This window comes from Centroberyx affinis, unplaced genomic scaffold (assembly GCF_046629955.1).
Source record: "Centroberyx affinis isolate AG114_WGS23_722 - 3 ecotype Tasmania unplaced genomic scaffold, CSIRO-AGI_Caff_v1 ptg000839l_1, whole genome shotgun sequence".
In the NCBI taxonomy this organism is placed as follows: domain Eukaryota; kingdom Metazoa; phylum Chordata; class Actinopteri; order Beryciformes; family Berycidae; genus Centroberyx; species Centroberyx affinis.
Window position 1 is genome coordinate 58,859 of NW_027279435.1, and position 21,320 is coordinate 80,178.

Here is a 21,320-nt window from a genome sequence, read left to right on the forward strand (position 1 = left end):
CGTAATTGACACAAACAATAAAGTCACACTGTCACAATAGAGAGGAGTAAGCTAGCTCATTAGAGCAGAGATCCAACAGAAACGTCTAGTGAAGAGGTAATATATCATCATGCTACATACTGGAATAGTAATACTGCTTTGTCATTTGATTTTTTTGGCTTGAGAACAAGGCTTTTAACCTTTGTAGCTGAAATGTCTTGCGATGCCGGTTGCTTGTTCGAAGCACTGTTGAAAATACCAATAGCAGGGGGGGATTGGGAGTGTCTCCAATGGGTGGGTTTTTGCTCCAAAACAAAGTACAGGCTGGAAAGTGACCTCAGCCCTGGTGAATTAATCATCTTGCCATTGGTATCATTACCAATGGCAATGATCAACAACCCTATCAACCCCTACATATATATTATGGCCATTTTGTGCTATGGGACAGTACAACTATAATTGCTGGACAGAGTCATGCACACAGCTTCAAAAATAATTGGCTGTGAACTCCCCACCATTTCTGAACTTTTAAAGGACTCCTCACACTTTTAAAGGACTCCTCACACCCGGCGAACCCCCTATTCAATCATCTCCCTTCAGGTAAAAGACTCCGCAGTATTAAGACCAGAACATCTCGCTTCCATAATAGCACTTACCCTGTAGCAATCCGCATTCTAAATGCTTCACTGGTTGTATAAACAAGCACACGCACTTTAATTAGTTACTTTAAGGGCATGGGCCATATAGTTGCACCAATTGTATTTATTGTATTGGAATTGTGGCAGTGTGTTTTCTGTGGACACTTCTTGTGTGTACTGTGTGATTACATGTTTTGCTGTTGTTGAGTGCACCAAAACAAATTCCAAACTGTAAGGTTAATATGGCAATAAATTATTGAATCTTGAACTTGTTGCCCCTTTAATATGTAATTGCACTGTAAGGGCTGATGATGGTACTGAAAACATATTCATTTTCCAACATTTGCTGCCTTTGTAATCTTTAGTCGTGATCGTCTTTCAAACTTTTTCAGATTTTCTTCAAAATAACCTCTTGAAAAATGTGATAATAGAAATAGAAAAAAATACATATGTTTTAGTAGTAGCAAATTTTTAGATTAGGTCTTTAAAATGAACATGAGTGACATCATCAGTGACACCCAGGCCAGCTGCTACTAGTGGTTCACTGTTCATGAATGGATATGTGTTGAAAAGTCAAATTGTTCTACCAATGTGATTTTTTTGCTTTACCCACTAGTTGCTCTACCCTTTAGGCCACCTCTATGCATCTGAGCATCAGTCAGCGGCATACTGAAGATTGATAGGTGTTTAAAATAATAATGGTGTCTAATTGAGCAAACGATTGGCTCTATGAATAAAGAATTAAGCCACTTAATCGCAGAGGTTGGAGCATCAATCAATGTAGCCTCCAGCTTCAGTCCTTTTCCGAGGTCACTTGTACCTTATGGCCTCTCATGTGAGTCACTAACAGATGGTGCTTATGATAAATGCTTCCTCTCCCCTGTTTTATATTTTAGAAACTTGGTTCTGCAGTGAAGAAGTTTCATAAAGGGTGTGTTTATAATTGAGGCTTGTTTGAACAGTTTGGTGATTAGTAGGAGTAATGGCATATGAATAGAAAACATGAAAGATTTACTGTTTTCTCCTGTTGTACTCTTGAATTGCAATATTTTGGGGTTTCTTTTTTGTTTTTTTTGTTTTTTTTGACAGTTTATTCAAGTAGACAATGAAAAGCCAGCCTAGTTAAATTTGAACTGGACTGGATGTACTTTTTATAGGCTTATAGGTTTGTTAAAGGCTTATTTGTCAATTTTCTATTTCCATTGTCGCTGCAGATTGAAAGAGCTGCAGTGATGAGTTGTTGAGCAGTGATTTTGTTATTGCATTATACAAGCCGGGAGGCGGTCAGAATAGCCAAGCCTATATGCGAACTGGCTTGGAAACCAGCTCTAACGGGCTGAAAGGGAAGGCAGAGGCGTCAGTGTGGCCCTCACAGACACCAGCAGTCTCTTATCTGCTCACATTTCAGGGTATATATAGCTGCCTGTAAGACCTGGCCAAACCCAGCTCAGCTCAGAGGCCTCCTAAGCCTCCATGTTGATTTATAACATTATTCCCTATGAGTAGATCGCTGTCGTTTTTTGCCCGGTGGCAACTGTTCATTTATACTGATACAGCTGTTTGGGTCTAGATTGAAGTGAGGGTGACACTAGAAGGCCAATAAGCCATCAGATGAAGTGGGTAAATATAGTAATAATTACTTTTACTAGTTTTATTGCACGATTTTAAAAATCTAACTACATTGTTTTATACAGTGTCCAAAACGTCATTTTGAAAGCTGAGAAAGTTAAATTCTAAAATTCAAAACAGCCATCGGTTGATGGCGGCTCGGCCCCTCTAGTGTTAAACTGCCACCAATCTCGTCTCACAATAGTGAGCTGATGAAAGTGCCTACTTTACAAAAAAAGTTCTTTAAAGGGGTATTAAGTAATCTGACTTTTATCCAACTCTATCAGTGAACAAGGAATTGCGTCATCGACAGGTCTTACAGCTTAGCAATTGACATAAGTATTGTCACAGCTAAGTATTTTCAGTATTTCATTTTCACAGTAGAGAGGAGTAAACTAGCTAATTAGAGAAGAGATCCAACAGAAATATCTAGTGAAGAGCTATTAGGCTATATCATGATGCAAAATACTGTAACAATAATACTGCTTTATCATTTCTTTTTTGGCTTGAGAATGAAATGTGTTGGCTTGCAGCACCGTTCTCCATTGTCAGGAATCTCAGCATCTGGACAATTAATCATTGAGTTATTAGTATTGACAAACAACCCTGTCAAGGCCCTGTAGATGTATTATGGTCACTGTGTGCTGTGGGACAGTAAAACTTATTGCCCTTTTACACTTTACTAAATCTGTCTGCTGTGTCTGTGTGTTGGCTTATGCCTCGTTACAGTCGGCATGGAAACAAGCATACTGGCCTGAGGTAGCTTTGGACTTGACCATTAGAATCACACTACACTGGCCTCGAAACTGCTTTGACTCAGCTATAGAGAGTGAACCAATAATTTACAACAGCACAGCACTTCCACAAGCACACACACACACACACACACACACACACACACACGCACTCCAAAGCACCAGAGAGTCCATGCTGATGTTACATTCTCCATGCAATGTCACCCCTGGGCATGGCGGCGGTGGCGGCCTGCGTCATCACACACACTCTCCGAACCCCGGTTAGATCAGTAGAACACACTTGAGATTGGCTGTGCTCTCTGATAGGCTGGGAGGAGACCTGGGGGGACAATATGTACCGTAAGAGATCTGACTCACCGACTCATAATAATGATTGATATGCAACGCAAACTACATTTGAAGTGCGATATTTGCCGCAACCACAATCTGGCAAAACAGCAAGAGAATTCAAACAACTACTCCTGCGTCAGGGTATCCACGGGCCCTTAAAAAGTCTAAAAAAGTCTTAAAATATCTACAGTGACGGCTGTGAAAGCTGTGAAAGCTTTTTGTTTCTTTATTTTGGTTGTTAAAGTTGTCTTTAATTGAATTAGGTAGCATTAAAAAGGTCTTAAAAGTCTGAAATCTGCAGATACCCTGTAAGTGAAACCTTGTCTCTCCAACTGTGCCAAGGATTTCCAGCAGTCAGCTTTTGAAATCTGCCTCCCAATCAGTCCTGCAGCAAGCTTCTCTCAGGCAATCAATTCTGCCACTAGTTTGACAGCTTTGTTAATGCAGATTTGATTGAGGCTCGGTGGACCTACCAGCTCATTTATAGAATTAGAGGCGATGTTGTGGCTGTATTTTGACTTTCTATTCCATTCTATCATATTCTGTCCTATCCTGTTCCAGTAGCACAGAGGCTCATCAGCTGGAGTAATAGATTGGAGATTGTATTTTCTTGGTAGTTTTCTAAAGCAAGGAAGGGAATACACAGCATTAAGTGCAGCAACCAGGCTGTAGCTCTGATAGTAGTAAGTGTAAATTGGCTGTGGAATATGCCCTGCTACTACTTTTAAGTCTTTTATGCGTTGGTAGCAAGCAAACAAATGCAGCTTGTTGCCACGGTAGCTATGGTAACTACCGGTTAGCACAACCTCAGGGGAGGCTGAAAATGCAGAGTAGCCAGAGTGAGTGTGTGTTTGTGTGTGTGTGTGTGTGTGTGTGTACGCGTGTGTGATGGGCGCTCGTGCGTGTGCGTGTGTTGTTGTTTCCGTGGAGACATCTCCCCTCAGAAGTGAAATCCACAGTTTGCTATCGTCTTATCAATCCTGTGTGTCTGTCCATGTTGTTGTGTGTTGTGTACTCCCACGGGTGTGACTTGCTGTTTGCACGTCCCTCTTAGCGCTTCGCCCACCAGGCTAGCCCGAGCTTGTTTCACTAAGCTGCCCTGGGTCTTCGACAGGGAGACAGTTGGGTACGAGTTGGAACAAGGTCAAGGTTGGGTAGTCAAAGGCTACATCTTTTAGGGTAGGGGTTCACAACTGTTTTCATGTCACGGACCCTGAGATAGACACACATCAGTGATCCATATGGAAGGATTTTGTGCAGAGAAAATAGTAGTGAGAGTGAAACCTAGGATTAGTCATTCTTATACATTCTCTAATTGGGATCATTTCTAGTGAAGTAGCGTGTAATGAACCCCCGTGGAACTCCTTCAAGGGCTGAGCCTTAATTTGAGCACTGCTGCTTTAGTGAAGGGCCATATTTGTGCAGTGAAGTCATAGTTTTGTTAGAGAAAACAGAACAGATGGCGCCTTTGATCCAGGATTCTCACGTTCATTTCACTCCATTTCTTTCTTTGTATCCTCATGCTGCACGCTGTGTGAGGAGCCACATAAAGCAGGTTTGCGCTACTGTGGTGACGAGGATTCCTCCGTTTTCATTCAGCAAATTACCACCCCTGCTGGAGAAAATGTGTAATGAAATACAAGTGTTGCCTTGAGTCAGATTTCCCCCCAAAACACAAACAAGCACAGGTTCACTTGAAGTCCATGGTGATGCATTACAAGCAGGTTATAAATCCATTAGAAGCAGTGATAATCTTTTCTTCTAATGTAATCATCAGACAAACAAACAAAGAAAATTACTTTCAATATCATGCCATTAACTATACATTTGCCTCATAAAGTATTCAACAACCTAGATTTTTTTCCATATTATGTTAATGCAAAAAAAAAAATCTAGGTTGTTGAATACTTTGTGGAATGCATATGATGCCTTATAATGCCTTATGAGCACCATTTCAAGTAAAGTGTTATAAGCCCAATACTTAACCATCTGCATTATAGTGGAAACAAAATGGAATGAAAACAGGGACGGATACAGAACCAAAACAAAATGACATCACCACTGCTACCAAAATATAGAAACAAGGCACTGAGCCTTGCCTTAGCTGAAGACTCCGAGCTAGGTCAGGTGTGTTGATGTTGTTAGCCTAGCCGGCTTAGCGGTAGTCCACTCCAGTGCCTCAGCAGCCTGGCCCGCCTCTGTGTGTTTTGGCCTGCAGTGTGTGTTGGCCTGTCTCCAGCACGCTGCCTGTCTGCCTACTCCAGATCCATAAGCTGAATTATTGATAAACCTGTGGTCAGAGAGGGAGAGAGACAAGAGAGTGGTAGAGAGAGAGAGAGAGCGAAAGGGAGAGAGACCCAGAAGGAGAGTGGCGGGAGGGGGGGGGGGGGTTTACTTTAAGGAGAAGTAGATGCACGAGGGGGGAGAAAGGAGGGGGCAGAGAGTGGATAGCGAACAGAAAGAGAGAGAGAGAAGGGGAGAAAGAGAGAGAGAGAGATTAAAGAAATAGGAGCCTCCCCCACTGAACTCAACACGGATCAACAACACCAGATACTTTTATTTATTCAGACGCTGCTCTGCCTTGTGAACAAGAGCCCGTCTCTGCCTCGGCTGCCACAGGAACACACTGTGCTGCCCGCCTGGCACAACCTCCCAACACTCTGCTGGACTCGCCCGTTATAGCCACGGGACACACACACTATACAGAGAGACAGATGGGGGGTGGTGTTCGTACCCTGCAAAAAAACAAAACAAAACAGGGATTTGCAATGTGAGATGTCACAAATAGCCAAGCAAGGCCCACTGTATGAGAAGGAGCGAGGGTAATCCATTCCATTTTTTATTTATCTCCTCGTTCTTGAGATGGTAGGAAGGTTGGGAGCGGAGGTTCTGGTGGGATTCAGTCATAAACCAGCAACGGTATATGTGGTTCCTGCTGTGGGGTCCTAAAGAGGCGATAACTACGATTTTTACTGTCCTCTAGCGCAAAATATCCATAATATATCCGCAGGGGGTTGATAGGGATGTTGATCAGTACCAATGACTGAAAGATAACTTGGCCAGCTGCTGAGATTTCTGGCTTTCAAAACTCACTTTACACGCCCATACTCTGTTTTGGAACAAAAACTCCCCAGCCATTGGAATTTCAAGACAAACCCAATTAGGGTTGGGGTTCAAAAGCATTTTATGGAAGCTGAATCCTGTATTGAATGTGCTTATCGAATCTGAATCCTTTCAAATCCCTTATCGAACCTTTTTGCGTAATTTGTTGGGGAAAAAGGATGAAGAAAATTTCCAAAACATGGCACTCTGTAACTTTTATTATGATGCTGCGTTGATAGAGCTTATTCATTGCACTTGTGTACTTAGCTGACAGGACCGTGCCACAAATATTGTATTTTGCTGTTTTCTCATTTAATGTTGAGAAGTGTGCTCACGCTTGTGTCGATCCACTATGTTGACAAACACACTGGGAAGTGGGGACTGGGGACGCAAGTGTATGACATCATCGGGGAGGATGGGAGATTCGATAAGAGGATTAGTTTGATTTGGGGATTAATGAATCTGGGTATTTTGCAGACTTGAACCCGATTCCAAAATGGAACCGGGTAACGGACCCCAACCCTAATCCCAATGCCAGAGACTTGTGTAGGACAAAATAAGTTCTATCAGTGTTCTTGCAATTCCTACTGGTAGTCAGTAGAAGTCGATAAAGGTGATGACCCTTTAACCACTACATACTGTATACCTCCTCTGGGTAGGCCTACATTTAGTGTATTTCATTTGACATAAACACAGGCTTTGGGCCTTGACACTGGATGTCCAAGTGATGATGATCACAACATGGAGTCTACACTCGGTGTACAAAATATTAGGACGACCTTCCTAAATTTGAGTTGTGCCCTCTTTTGCACGATTTTTTCAATTGTTTAAAGTTTTAACCTGTCTCTTCACCCTATATCTCCCCTTCATGACTAAGGTGTATTGTGTTTGTAATATTTTGTAAACTCAGTATATGAGGCTAACTGTGGATTCATTCCATATACTTTAGACATCATTCCACTACTACTACAGCTGTAGTAGCAAACAGCCTCCATGCTCCTATTCCCAACAGGGATTCAAAACACCAGTAGAAGATGCTGTGCTGTGCCTCCCTTGTACATCAAGCCTAATGGTGCATCAGCAAGCTGGTTGTGTGAATAGAGATCCAATGCTGTCTCTTCTGGACTGAATACTGATGACACAGCTGATATTGTGTAATATGCTCTTCAGAGTCACGTGATGTGGGCTCATCGTATAGCGTGTATGTTGTAGGCTGCTGTCTGCTATACTAGGTAAACCTCAGGCCTGGGCAATCAGCCATGAGCTGTTCAGACTATAAGCCTGTAGATAGCATAGCCCGTAATGCAGGGGTTCTCAAACATTCATGCCACAGTCCCTGAATAGACACACATTCAGCCTCATGAAACCCCCATTGGATAAGATTTTGTCCCAGGGACCCATATGGGAAGATTTTTGCTGTTCATTTAATATTGATTCATGTAGCTGTATAAAATGTATGTTGGGAAATAACAGTGGTGAGTAGTGAAATTTATGATTACAATAGTCATTCTTATACATTCTATAATTGGGATGGGCCCCTGGACCCCACATTGAGATCCACTGCCTTAATTAAACAGTACATTGAGCATCACTCTGTGGGTGAACGTTAGCTATTTGGTGGTATATTGCACAGGAAGCGTAATATATCTCACTTTAGATTTTACGTTCCCGTGACATTAAGCCAAAAAGCAGCAAGTTTAGAAGTTGCTGATGCACAGTCTTGATTAATTTAGTCTTCTTTAAAACCACGTTTACGCTAAGAGAAGCAGGGATAGATGATGTCCTAACTGCTGCCTACATTGTTGCTGTAGTGTAAGTATTGATTTGATTGTTGCTGATGAACTAATACTGTGCTCTCGTCTCTTTGCTCCGGCTGCAGTCGATGCAGTCTTCCAGAGGCTCTCCCTCCCTGTGGCTGAGCACCCAGCAGCAGCAGCACCATGTCCCGCGTCTCCTCCACCGCCAAGCGCTACGCTGGCTCCTCCTACACCAGCCACTACAGCTCCTATGGCTCCTCGCTGACCCCGGGCCTTAGCTCCTACGGCGAGCGGGACAAGCTGTCCTCCTACAAGTCCCCCGCCTCCACCTCCTCCTCAGGTTACTCCTCCTCCAGCTACCTGAGCAGCTCCGCCGCCCGCACCCGCAACTACAGCACCTCCTCGGAGCCCGACCGCGACCGGGGCCGGACCGTCCCGCGCACCGACATCCTCGGGAGCAGCAGCATCAGCAGCCGCCGCAGCGAGAGCCTCAGCCGAACCCCCGTCAAGGGCTATGGATCGGGGCTGAGTGGGGGGTCGGCCTACTCCAGCTACAGTTCCTACACTTCCTCCTCGTCCTCGGCGCAGCCCAGCTACCTCTCCTCCTCACCGGTGGCCTCCAGCATCTCGCTCAGCCGACGCAAATCCGTGTCCCAGAGCGACCTGACCAGGGACCTGTCCTCCCTGGGCCTCACCGACCCTTCGTCCTCCTCCTCCTCCCCCTCTTCTTCCAGCAGTGCCCTGAGGAGCTACCGCAGTCGGGCCAGCGATGTGGCCGACTCGTACGGCAGCAGCTCCCGCCCGAGCTACTCAGGCCTATCGCGGAGCTCCACTCAGGAGGCCCTCTCGCGGAGCTCCACTCAGGAGGCCTTCAGCAGCAGCAGCAGCAGAGGGTTCGGCTCTTCTTCGTGGGACACGAGCAGCAACGGGCGCACCGGCTCCCCCAGCAGGGACTCCACGGTAAGAGGAACTCCACCACACTAGTACATTCTGGCCAGAAGCTTGCTGCTTTTATCAAATTGGGGATGTACCGCTCAGGAGGGGATCAGTAACCAGGGTCTGAACAAGGTGGACAGAGGAATCATAGCGGCTTGATTCCTCACCAGCTTTCATATCAGAGAGGGATATCGTTTTCATGTAATTTCTGTCTGATCACTGCATGATGCCCAAACTCTACATTTGCTTTGTGGCTACTGAGATTACCAGTTTCCACCACGTGGGGGCGCTATTGTTCAAATTAATTGCAATGCACTTGAACAGGAGTCCAGGTTTACAATGGCATACCAAGCATGTTACATTCTCACTCTCTCACACATATTCTCCAGGCCTACACAACTACTCAGACACACTGTGGGAGCAATTTTATCAATTCTGACAGCTCTGTGTTATTAGAATGAGAAACGGTGCTATTCGGTCAAAACAAGAGGTCAGTATTCCAGTTTACGTCAGCAGTTCCCCTACTCTGGTTATGTGACAAATGAGCTCTTAGCATGGATACCTGACCCCTTCTAGCCCAGCAATTAGCTAGCTTACACCTCTCAAAGGGAGTTGCCAGGCTAGGATGAGCCAGGTCCGCGGGCCACTAGCCTCATCTCTAAGCTCAGTATTAATGACCTGAGTGGGAGTGCTTCCTCTGTGGAGGTCAGGGAGAACTGACCCACTTCGCCTCCGGATTAGCCCCGATAACCGCTTACAACACTGAAAGGAGGAGGAGGGAGGGGAGGAGGTGTGCGGTAGGAGGGAGGAAGAGTGGAGGAGGAGGAAGAGGAAGGAGGAGGAGAGGGCAGGCATGAGAAGTCAAAGAGAATAGGAGGCACGAAGAGGAATTCATCAGGGAGAATTTGTGGTAACACTTAACTTGAAGTGCTTTGTGATGCAGTGCAAGCAGATTATAAACCCATTAGAAGCAGAGCTTAACTGTCCTTACAATGTAATCATCAAACAGCATCAGACATCAGAAAATTACACTCACTTTAATATTGCATCATACCATTGAATATACCCCATATACTCCTAATGTTTTGCACATTGTGTATATCATGCTCTGATTATAATAATTGTCATGCACTCACAATGTGCTTATAATGCTCTTAAAAAGCCTTATGAGTGCCACTTCAAGTGTTGCCAAATGTATTTATTTCTGAGGAAAAAGATTGAGCACAAGTTTTTTCAAACATTTGCAAAATACACACCTATTCTTACTGATAATTAGCAATCCCGTCGGGCTGGGTGTTTTCTGCCATGATGCTATAAGTGTATGCGAACAAAAAACAAGCAGGCTAGTAGAAGATATTGCGAGACCAACAGAGAATGAGAGTCTGTGGAGGCCAGGTATGAGATGCCAGTGATGCATTCAGTTCAGTCGGCTGTAACAAAACAAAAACAGCTGTTTATGACATATTCAATGGGCAGGCTGGGACTCGAATGCGTTATGGCTTTTTGAAATTCGACTGAAATTCGTATATTGAAATTTGTTCTGACAGCCTTAGAAGTCTCATTCTACTATTGGACCATGCCCTTTTTCCAGTCATCAGACAAAAATTAGATTTCCCAAGTCATAAAACTTAGACTTCTTGTGAAGTCACACTCACCAAATAGTGAAAGTGTAAATTGTGTTCTTTTTCTTCTGACAAATGACACGCATACATAAGCTCAGGCCTCATGCAGTATCTTATTATTAATAAATGTGACTTGACTTCAAGTATGACTCTAGTCTATGGGAGGAGGGAGAGAGGTGAACAACTAGCTGATCTCGTGAAGGGGCTGCCTGCTGTCATGATGCAGCACACTTGGAAAACAAAAGACAGCTTTACTTTCTCAAGGTCAGGTGCTCCTGCTTAGTCTCCATTCAGTAACAGACGAGCTTGACCTATGCACACACATTTCAAAATCCTGGGTTTTCCTGCGTATAAGATGAAGATCACAGTATCACCATGAGACCAGTGGCTGACTTATAGAATAGTGACATGTATTGAAAAAATGAAATACTGGATAGAAAGAATTCCTTGTTAAGTCAAAACACTAAGTGGATAGTATATCACTATCAGCCCGCAGCTCCTAACTGTCAAATACAAGCAGACTGTGTCATGCGCGGCTTACCATGGCCCAGGACAACAACATGTTCAGAACATATTTCTTTATTCAAAACTTCAACTCGGCCAATAAATCATCTCTTTTAGTGAGAAAAAAGATTCCCACAAATGTTTTACATGCATGATGTGATATTATATGTGTACGTGATATTATATGTGTATAATGTCTTTTCAGTGGCTGTAGCAAGCTAATATGTCGCCAGTTAGTGAGTTTAGACGCAGCAAATTGTATCTATGTCTTAAATGCTGACCCGTTCTGTTTGGCCCTGCAGTGGAAATCTGGCAAATGTCAAGCTTGAACTGGACCTTGTTTCGTTCTCATTTAGCCTGTCAAGTAATCAACACCTATCCATCAGCCAGGGAGTGAGAGGTGGAGAGTATTAATTGGATGTCACCAGTTGGAGTATTCGTAGTGTTAATTAACCCCAGGCCTCTGTCACTCCAGTTAGGTTTAATCACCCTCTCTGCCCCCAGGGCTGGGTCTGGGCCTATAAAGCTGCTAACCAAATCTGCAGAAATCAACTTTAGTGAGGGTCCTCAGTTGAACATTACACTATAAGGAATGTTATGTGTGTCACATGGAGAGAACATCATGCCAAACTCCACCGTGTATTTTGGTGAAAGAAAATCGTGGAAATAGGAGGCAAATCAATTGTAAATGTTGACATTTTATTGAAATAAGTGCTACTTGGTGTATCGGATGCATGCTGAATTGGAAGAGTGGCGCCTAACCAGAATTCTTAATGGAGTTTGGTGTAACGTTCTTTCCATACAAGAGAACGATGCTTATCGAGGTTGTGAGTGTGTATGCTTGGTTGTGCATGTTCTGGCCTACATATTGTATGTTCATGTAAATACAGGTATGTGTGTGGCGTTGTAGTTTGGCTGACCCACTGGAAACCACTAGAATCTGATGATGATATGTAGTTGGTGTGTGATGTGTCCTGTCCCTCCCTCAGTCATGCAATCACAAGCAGTGTGGTTAGTGCCTCAAAGTGCGAATGATGAAGGGAAATGTCCGGAATGACCTAATGGCTGATGAAAGTCAGAATGACAGCCCCTGTGACCTCTACCTGATCTCCCATCATGTCATTTTATGTCAGCCATGCTCAGGCAACACACTGGAGTTGTGTTTTGTTTTGTTGGAGTTCAGGTTTGAGAGGAGGGAATCTCATATTACATGGATCCACCTTCCCTCCCAGCAGGGCACCTCTGTTACACGCAGCTCTCCGAAACCTATTTCTCAAGCCGAACTCCAGCTCTCTAATCATTGTTCTCCTTGTTTGGTGTATCAACAACTACACATCTCTCCACCTCAGTTTGCTCATCTCTTGCCTCCCACCGTTCTCCTCCCAAAATTATATCACCATCACCTCCCCATACTCCTGCCAAAGTTATATTGAATGCAGTCCAGTGGGGGTGTTGCAGCTCCAGCTTGATCCGTGATCGAGTGCTGACTCTCTCTCTGCTGTGTCACAGCCAAAGATGTTACACAAGCTTTCCCATATTTATACAAACGTCTCACTTTCATTCCAGTCGTAATATTTAGAATCTCAAACTAGTGGTGAATTTTTTCTTGTCTGATTTTTTCCCTCATTGTAACGCTGAAGCTCATAACTGATCCATATGCAAGTGTAATAGAGTGGTCATATCAGTGTTAGAGGATGACTTACAAAGTGAACGCTAGCTTTCCGCTTGTTGTTGTAATGTGGATGTTTAAACTCACTTATGGCAATGTGGCAGGGTCTCTTGAAATAGCTTTGGCAAAGTAAGGTAAACACAATCCTGGTGGTTTCTTAGTAGCTTACAACACAAAAATAGCAGCTGCTGGTGCCTGCTGGTCATGTTCATCCTGTGCCATGTTTATTAGTAAGGCAAGCTAGTTTACAAGAATCTCTTCTCATAGCCATCACCATCATCATCATCCTTGCTTTTCCAGTTTTCTCTTACAGAGTATTCAAATCAGACAAAATGGCACTTCTCATTAGGACACTTTTGAGAAAAAAGCCTTATGACGTATGCTTAGCTATGACTTCACCTAGCATATGAAAGTATTTATAGTAGGTATTGGGCTTTTTTATTCATCACCACTTTCTTAGCTACAGTTAGTTTACTAACTTGTGGTCAGGTAGCTGTTGCAGTGTCTTATAATAGCTACGTTTAGTCACATAGCATACTAACTATAGACTCTGACAAGACATTTTGCTAACTTAGCTAGATAGCCAATGCAGAAGCCTTTCAAATCGTCATAACGCATAAGATAGCTTTTTAGTTGAACTGTGCCATGTTTGATGTTATTAGGTTTTCCTCAGGTGATATAAACTGGAGGTCATGTAAGTGTTCCCTTGTTCTAAATTTGGAGCCAGCTCTTTGTAAAGACTTTGACACACTTAAAGATTTACTCTACTTTACACTTTCACTCACTCTTTCACAAATGACGGCCCCTGTTCTTGTTATGCCCATTTCAGCAGTGCCAGGGTGACACGCCTGGGTGAAATTTGTCTCGGGTTTGCCTCAAGTCATTCTGTTGTTGCTTTGTGTCTAGACTTGTGTTGAGTCAACAATATTTTTAGGCCGTCTGACTCTCCGTTTGCCACCTTGGTCAGACAGCTTATGGTTTGATTAAAAAAAAAATCTCTCTGGTATGAGTTGGAGCTTTGCTGTGTTCTTTGGAAAATAAGGGCCGGTACTTTAGCAGCTCAGCTCTGCTGTAAGCGGTTATTGTGGGTCTGTTTGGAATGTATCACTCTGTGGGTCAGCATGTGGCATGTCATTCATGATGGCTAGTTCAACATCACACTATTCAAAGCTGATGTCAATAACTGAAGAACCAATTCTAGGGATGCATCAATATTGATCTTGACCTCATATCAACGCAAGGTGACTCAGTATTATTTTCACACAGAAGGGTGTTTGTGCTGTCTAAGTTTGTATTGTGTGTTCATTAAATGGATTGGAGTGGTACTCTATGGCAGACAACACTTAGGATGTAATCACACCTACAGTTGTTTTTCTTCGGTCCAAACCGCAATGGAAAAGTTCACTTTGTTGCATTTTTGGTTCACTTACATTCACATTGCTTAATTACAAGCTAACCAGGGCTTGTAAACAAAAGTCACATGGACTCACAAGTAGCTTGTTTATCGGACATAGTTTTGGTAAACTGTCAATTATGTTCTCACTCCGAATGAACTACACCACAGTTTGCTTAGAAGAGGACTGAGAGCATCGCGGTGTGGTTATTTGCCATCAGAGTTTGAATGGCATTGTTCTCACCTGACCAAATGAACCGAACTAAAGGAGAAAACGCCCCAGAGTTCAAATGTCTCCTCCAAACATGACTTGTGATTGCACCTTTATATGTAGTACTCAGAGAATCAGTATTGACAGTGGAAAAATATTGGTGCATCCCTGTCTAATTCTGTAGTCCTACGCCTACATTCACCTTAGGTATTATTCCCATCCCAGCTCCTACTTTCTGTGATACTGTATGCCTACGTGTTCCTCCCTCTCTATCTCAAAGAGTTCAAAAAGAAAGCCAGCATTAGATGAGCATAGCCAACTGTTACGGTATCTGAGCTCCAATGCTGCAGTGACTGTACAGAAGGTTTCATTCTGTTCTGGAACAGTGACTCTCCCGCATATCTTGACAGAGATCGTGTCGGCACTGATGTTAGCGAGTAGAAGAATCTTATGTTCCTTGCAGGAATGTTGGCTAACGGCTTAGGACTGTTATCAACGAGGAACTGTTTTAATTGCCATCCAAAACAATGTATGGCACCTTGGTTAAATTTAAAACACTTTAGTGAAGAGATTGTCAGCCCAATGTGTCTATTTTAACTTACAGAGTGGAACAGCTATCCCTAGGTATTTGCACTCTCTGACTTCTCCTAGATAACATGGCTGGGAGATTGCTTTTGTCCCATTTTTTTTTTTTATACTAGACTACTGCTCAGCTCTTTGCGTCAGATATCAGAATACAAACATCTGCTCTTTGCTCTTTCTGACTTTGTAGTTTTCCACCTCAAGGATTTAGAGAGTCAGACACACACACACACATACGTACACATACTCAGCCTGGTGGTGGAATGCGTTCCTTAGCTATTTGTTGTGTACACATGCTTGAGCCTGGGTCATAAGATTGCTGCTGGGGACATGTTGCACTTTTTCCCCTGTACACATCAGTTCAGATGAAATATCTCCCACACAAATGCAGTGTTTGGTGCAATAGGTTCTTCTGCTTTAAGCCAACTGTGCAATGTAGCATACTTGCTCTGTAAGACAAGTAGACAAATTCATGTTGCATGGCATGGTCAGTGGCAGTGGAACCAACATTATCCCCAATATAAGGAAACAGGAATGATGGCTTCTGTTTCAGCAATGATTTTTGCTTTAAGTAAAATGATGGCTTTAGTGGAGCACTTTGAAAACTTTTTATTACAAAAAAAGGTAAAAACTCTGTCATCAAGACCTTCATCAGCCATTAGGTGCTTATAATCAACAGTCTTGTGTAACCACCAGCAGTGCTACAGCATGCTAGGCCTGATATTTCCTCAACAATCCCTTCTCTTGGCAAACAGCTGCTCTATTTTGGACTATCCAGGGTGTCGAAATATAATCCTCATTTACTAAAATGGAACAGGCAACACATCGCCATGTGCTGCTGTGCTCAGTCAAATTGAATCACACTTTTGTTTGCGTGTACATTTTACGTTGGGATGTTATGTGTCACCTGACCAAGGCGATGACATTGAAAAACACTGATGCAACAACAGCCGTGTGTTTTTCAAACTGTGCATCCGAGGGTTCTAGCGATGATCTAGATATATTTAGAGAAAGAGAGATGAGCTTGTCCTGACCATGAGAAGAGAACCTTGTAAACAAGTCATCTTTGTGTTTCTCAACAGTGAATCTTGCATTTCAGCTGTTGCCACCGGTGCTGTTTTCTTCCAGCGGGGCCACGTGTTATTTTTCACTAATCCTACAGGCCCAGATCTAGCGCTCAAACTTCCCCGGTGGATTTGGAAGTTTTGGTGGTGAATGATATTAAATGCAGGGACTTTGCCATAGTTTAGTCACATCATTAGGCCACAGACCCCCATTTGATCAGATTTTGTCCCAGGCACCCCCACATGGGAAATTTTTTGTTGATTTAGTATTTACTTGTGTAACTGTCAACACTTGGGGAGACAATAGTGATGTGAGTGAACCCTAGGATTGCAATAGTCATTCTTATACATTCTCTAATGAGGACAGTGTATTAAATTAGAGTGAAATGTAGCTATTCCTTGTTCTGCTGGGGATTCATGAGGACACTCCTGACTACTGTCACTACTGTCACATTCATCCTCCTGTCATACACTGTAGTGCTTTTCCCACCTGTTTCATTGTACTGTGGACTATTTAGGTTAGTCTCCTATCATGGCCATTATGGAGATGAGTGCTCTCCTTGGAGTGCGCCATTAGTCCTTCAGATTATTCCCAGGAGAAAGTGGATGGATGGACTCTCTCTGTCTGACGTAGAGAACACGGCCGGAGGCGGTGGCTGACGTTTGTTGTAGGCTGACTATACCGAGCCGGGAGGGGCGGGTCTTCAGCCCTGTAAAACGGAATGGGAAGACAATATCCATTTATTGCTGTTCACATTTTTAACTGGTTGCGCGCGTTGATTATACCTGCATAGAATGATACAGCAATTAATCATTACGTCGTTTTATTCGTTTTTTATCTTTGCTTTATTACCAGGGTTAGTATATCCTGTAGAATAATTTAAAGGGAGCGCCACAGGTCCTCTATTCATCGTGATTTGTACGGTTGGTACCGTTAGATGAATGAATGGCAACGAGCAGAGAACGGATCAACAACTGAGAGTCACACGCCTGTATATTTCATTCAAGCTCTCGCAGCAGAGATCAGCTCAATAACCCAAAGAGCAGCGCAGCTCAGAAAATCATCCTAGGCGTCTGAATAGCTCGCACCGGTAACCGGCTTCATCCTCCGCCAGCATGCCGAGCATGCGACAGTCCTACACTGTGACCGTACCTGAGGAGCCGCCGGCCGCCGCGTTCCCGTTTCTGAAGCAGGAGATGCGGAGGAAAGGCAGCATGTCCGGCTCGGTGCTGGTGTCAACCTTCGTAGGGCTTCTCATAAACCAAGCCAAGGTAAGAGCGTCGCCCGTTACGTCCCGTTTGTTTTTGGAGAGAACGCCACGCCAGTCTCCATCCTAAAATCTATCAATTTAATGATTTATTGCTTATTGGCAAAGCTGCAAACATTGTAGGACAGATCTTTAAGAGCTTTTCTAAATCATTGATTTCCACTGGTAAATGCGGCATACATATGATCTACCAAGCAGCGCGTATTCAAATAAAATCTCTACCTTTAGAATTGGTGCGTCTGTTGTGCCTACCATCTTCTGCCACCACAAAATACATCGCGGTGGGCAGTAGCGAGCAGTGAGAACCAATATTAAAAGTAAAACAAAATGTAAGTAAAGTGCTGCTTAGTGTGTCATATTATGCCGAATGTACCGGGACATCCTCACGATACATAAAAGTTTCTGAATCATCTTCTCCGAGGTATATGTTTTTGGCTATAAGCAAAAGAGCATTAAATTGCCAGATTTTTGAATGGACCTTGGCGTGACTCTCTCCACATGAGAGAGGAAGAAAGAGGGTAGCGGCAACAGACTTTGTACGGGAGGTGTCATTCCGTTATAGACCGATTTTTTTTTCACTGCAAAGAGAACGCAGATTTATGCTGACAATATAATGTAGTTTATAAAAGGTCGATGGTGTCAGTTAAACGTTGAAGTGAGTCATTCCAGCGGTAAGCCGCTCCGTTAAGCCGCTGTACTGCGCTGTGCCAGGATCAGCGGGCCTGCGCTGGCAGGTCACTAGTTATATAACCACCATTTAATCCCTCTCATACACTAAACCACTAGGACAGTTGCTCTTACCATACCGCTCTGTTATGTATTGCCCCATATAAGGAAAGTAAATAAAGAAATAACCAGCTTTTAATAGCCTTCTCTTAAACTGGTATGCTCTGGATTATCTAGGATATGCATGTTGCCTCTGGCTGTTTCCATATGACCATATCCACATCTACACTGTAAATGTGGGTCTGAGTACATTATGTACAGAAAAATCATTGGCCACTCAAGGCAATGCTCCATTTAGAGTAGGGTTAGACCCATATGAGCTTTTGAAGGCAATACCAATACCAGCATTTTTGGATTGAAGCTACCATTGGCCAATATTTTGCACTGATATTTAGAATCTTTATATTTGACAATTGTCATGCCCCCCAAAAATAGCCCAAATTATGAGGCAGGTTTCACTGCAGGTTTGACAGACTAACACCCTGAAGATATTGAGTAAAATCCTCTGGCACCAAACTGGAGTGATTTCAAAAAACAGTCACCAGCTGTGGTCAGGGAGGAACCTCCATCATATCAGAGGTGGACGACATTGACTGGCAGATATCTGATTTTTAATAAAAGACCAATTTCAGCAAACCCATATAACCCTATTCAGAGTGCTGATGGAAGTGGCTGTGGTTTGTGGGTCCAGTGGTTAACATGGAGCCTTGTTGCAGTTACTCTGAGTGGCTATGAGAGAGACTTGGTTTAGCCATCTGAATACTTAAAGAACACATCAGTTGCCTAATAAGTTTTAAAGCTGTCATTAATATTTTTACCCTTATATAGGTAAACAGAGCTTTCAAGGGAGACATAAATATAACTAGGCAGGGCTTGTTGTATCTCCTATGCTGAAATTTTACAAGCCCTACTTGTAAGTTGTATTCTTCATGATTTTAGAGGAGGAAGGCTTGGTGACTTTGAGTTGTGATGACCAAAGTCCTGCTGCTGCCATTATATGTGTGTGTGTGTGTGTGTGTGTGTGTGTGTGCATCTTCCCCAGCTACAGAGCGGAGCGGAGCGGAGCGGAGCGGAGCAGCTGTGTGCCGGCTTCTGTTATGTAATGAGAAATCGCATTAGAATACACTTAAGTGCTGGCCAGGCCTGGCAGCTTGGCACACTCTATGTTTTGTTGTCACTCTCCACCTGCTCCTCTCCTCCTCCTCTTCCTCATCATCCTTCCTCTGCTCCTTCCTTCCTGGACCACAGCGTGACGTAGTGTGTGTGTGTGTGTGCGTGTGTTTGCATGAATTTGTGTGAGAGAGAAATGTCTGTGCGAGTGTGGACGGGGGTTTGCATGAATTTGTGTGTGTGTGTCTGTGTACATGCAGATGTTTCTGCACAGCTGGCTCATTCCCTACTAGCATTGACAGCTGTAAGGTTAAAGGCTGTGCTTTCTACAGCAGCATCCTTACCAGTCTCTCATGTTTGGTCCATAGTAGAATAGAATATCTACTGTACCGCATTGGTTTCATTTCAGTGGGAGTAACATGGCAATAGGCCTATCATGCCAGGATAGCATGTGTAGTATTGATACTCCAACAGTTCTGAGGTGAAGGCTGTCCATTTGACACATCAGTATTTGTTCATGATGTGTTATTCCGATGTAGTGCCTTGTGATTAAACGTAGGCCTAGGGCTCCAGGCTTCAGTGTGATGTAAACAAAACCCTGCTGGCTAACAGTTACCATTTCAAGCATTGTGGGAGTGAGTCTTTTTCTGCCCAGTAGAGATATTCATGACAGTGGACTTTATATGGTGTGAAGAATAACAGTGCTGTTACATAAGAGGCCTATGTATTGCTTTATCATCCCATTCTCACCGGCTGTTATCTAAACATTTTAGCTGGATACTCCCAGTGGGTGAAGACGAACCCCGAAGAGTGTCTCCTCGGATCTAATGAAACGCGACCAAGGGGCCAATTCGCGTATCATACGCTATATTTATTTATATTTCTCAGAAAGATAGCTATTTTTCTCAGTAAGGAGATCTCGCTATGTACTTATGTGCATGTATGTGTGTGTGTGTGAGTGTGTGAGAGAGAGAGATGAGCTGTGGCTTCACGTCACCTGACACTGTCACAACAAGCGCTGGTGACTGATCTCATCCCTCTGCGTTTTTTAGTGGGAGAAATAAATAGATTGTCTCTCTTTCCCTGTCAAGGGTTCTTGCCAACGCTGTGTGTGTGTGTGTGTGTGTGTATCTGTATGTGCGCCCACCTATGTGTGAACGAATGTGTCACTTCTGTTCACATGGGAGAAAGTGCTTGACAGTAGCAGAAGTGGTAGCTCCTAGAGGGAGAGGGAGAGAGAGAGAGATTGTTTATGATGAGCTGCCAAATAGAGAGAGAGAGAAGGTCAGAACAAACTGTTCTCCTGCTCTCTCACACACTGGCTTGCCAGCCAATCAGTGGTCGGTATTCTGCTCTGCCAGGTGGACCTAGACATCCTGCTGCTGATAGCGTGACGTTTAGTTTACTGCCCTAGACACATGGGGAGAGGAGAGAGTGGCATTTGTTGTCGCTTAGCTGTTGGGTGGCATGGTAGTGAAGCATCAGGCTGGCAGACACTTGTAACTTGAACATGGATGTTATTACTTGGTTTAACAGCATTGTTAGAACTCCCAAAGGGTTAGAGCAATATATTGGTTTGCCAATACAGCAAGTTGATATTAGCCGTTCACTGCGTCCACCTCTGATATGATGCAGTTTGATTGATTACATATTTATTGTAGAATTGATCAACACTACACTGGTTGTCTATGGAAAGACCTTAACCTGAACTGATTCTAATGTAACATTTTGATCGGATTCCACACAAGTATGCATGAATATGTATTGTTATTATTATTATGCTGATTCAGAGGCTTTTTCACCCTGACAAGCATAACATTCTGGTGGGACTCACTGAATCATTGTAATTTTTGGGAATTTTTAGCATGATAATGTTCAAATGTAAATATTGGCACAAAATATACATATATTGGCAGCCTCGATCCAAAAATGTCAGTATTGGTATCAGCCTTCAAAAACACATATTAGTCAAACCCTATTCCAAACTAACCAGTTTACCTCCAGGACTGTTTTTCCAAGCATCACCTGTTCATAAATTGAAACATTTAAGAGCACAGGACAGGTCA

General features: G+C 43.5%; 1 protein-coding gene across 3 annotated transcripts in view; it reads left to right on the forward strand.

Moving 5' to 3' along the window:
• Window positions 1-21,320, forward strand: part of usp2a (ubiquitin specific peptidase 2a) — a 39,423-nt gene that overhangs the window by 1,615 nt on the left and 16,488 nt on the right. For 2 of the 3 annotated variants that reach the window (XM_071520934.1, XM_071520935.1), the window contains exon 1: window positions 16,915-17,422. In XM_071520934.1, coding sequence (XP_071377035.1) covers window positions 17,267-17,422 — 156 coding nt within the window. In that variant the 5' untranslated portion in view covers window positions 16,915-17,266. Of the gene's footprint in view, window positions 1-8,291; window positions 9,130-16,914; window positions 17,423-21,320 lie in introns of those variants that run through there. The other variant, XM_071520933.1, reaches the window with a different exon arrangement.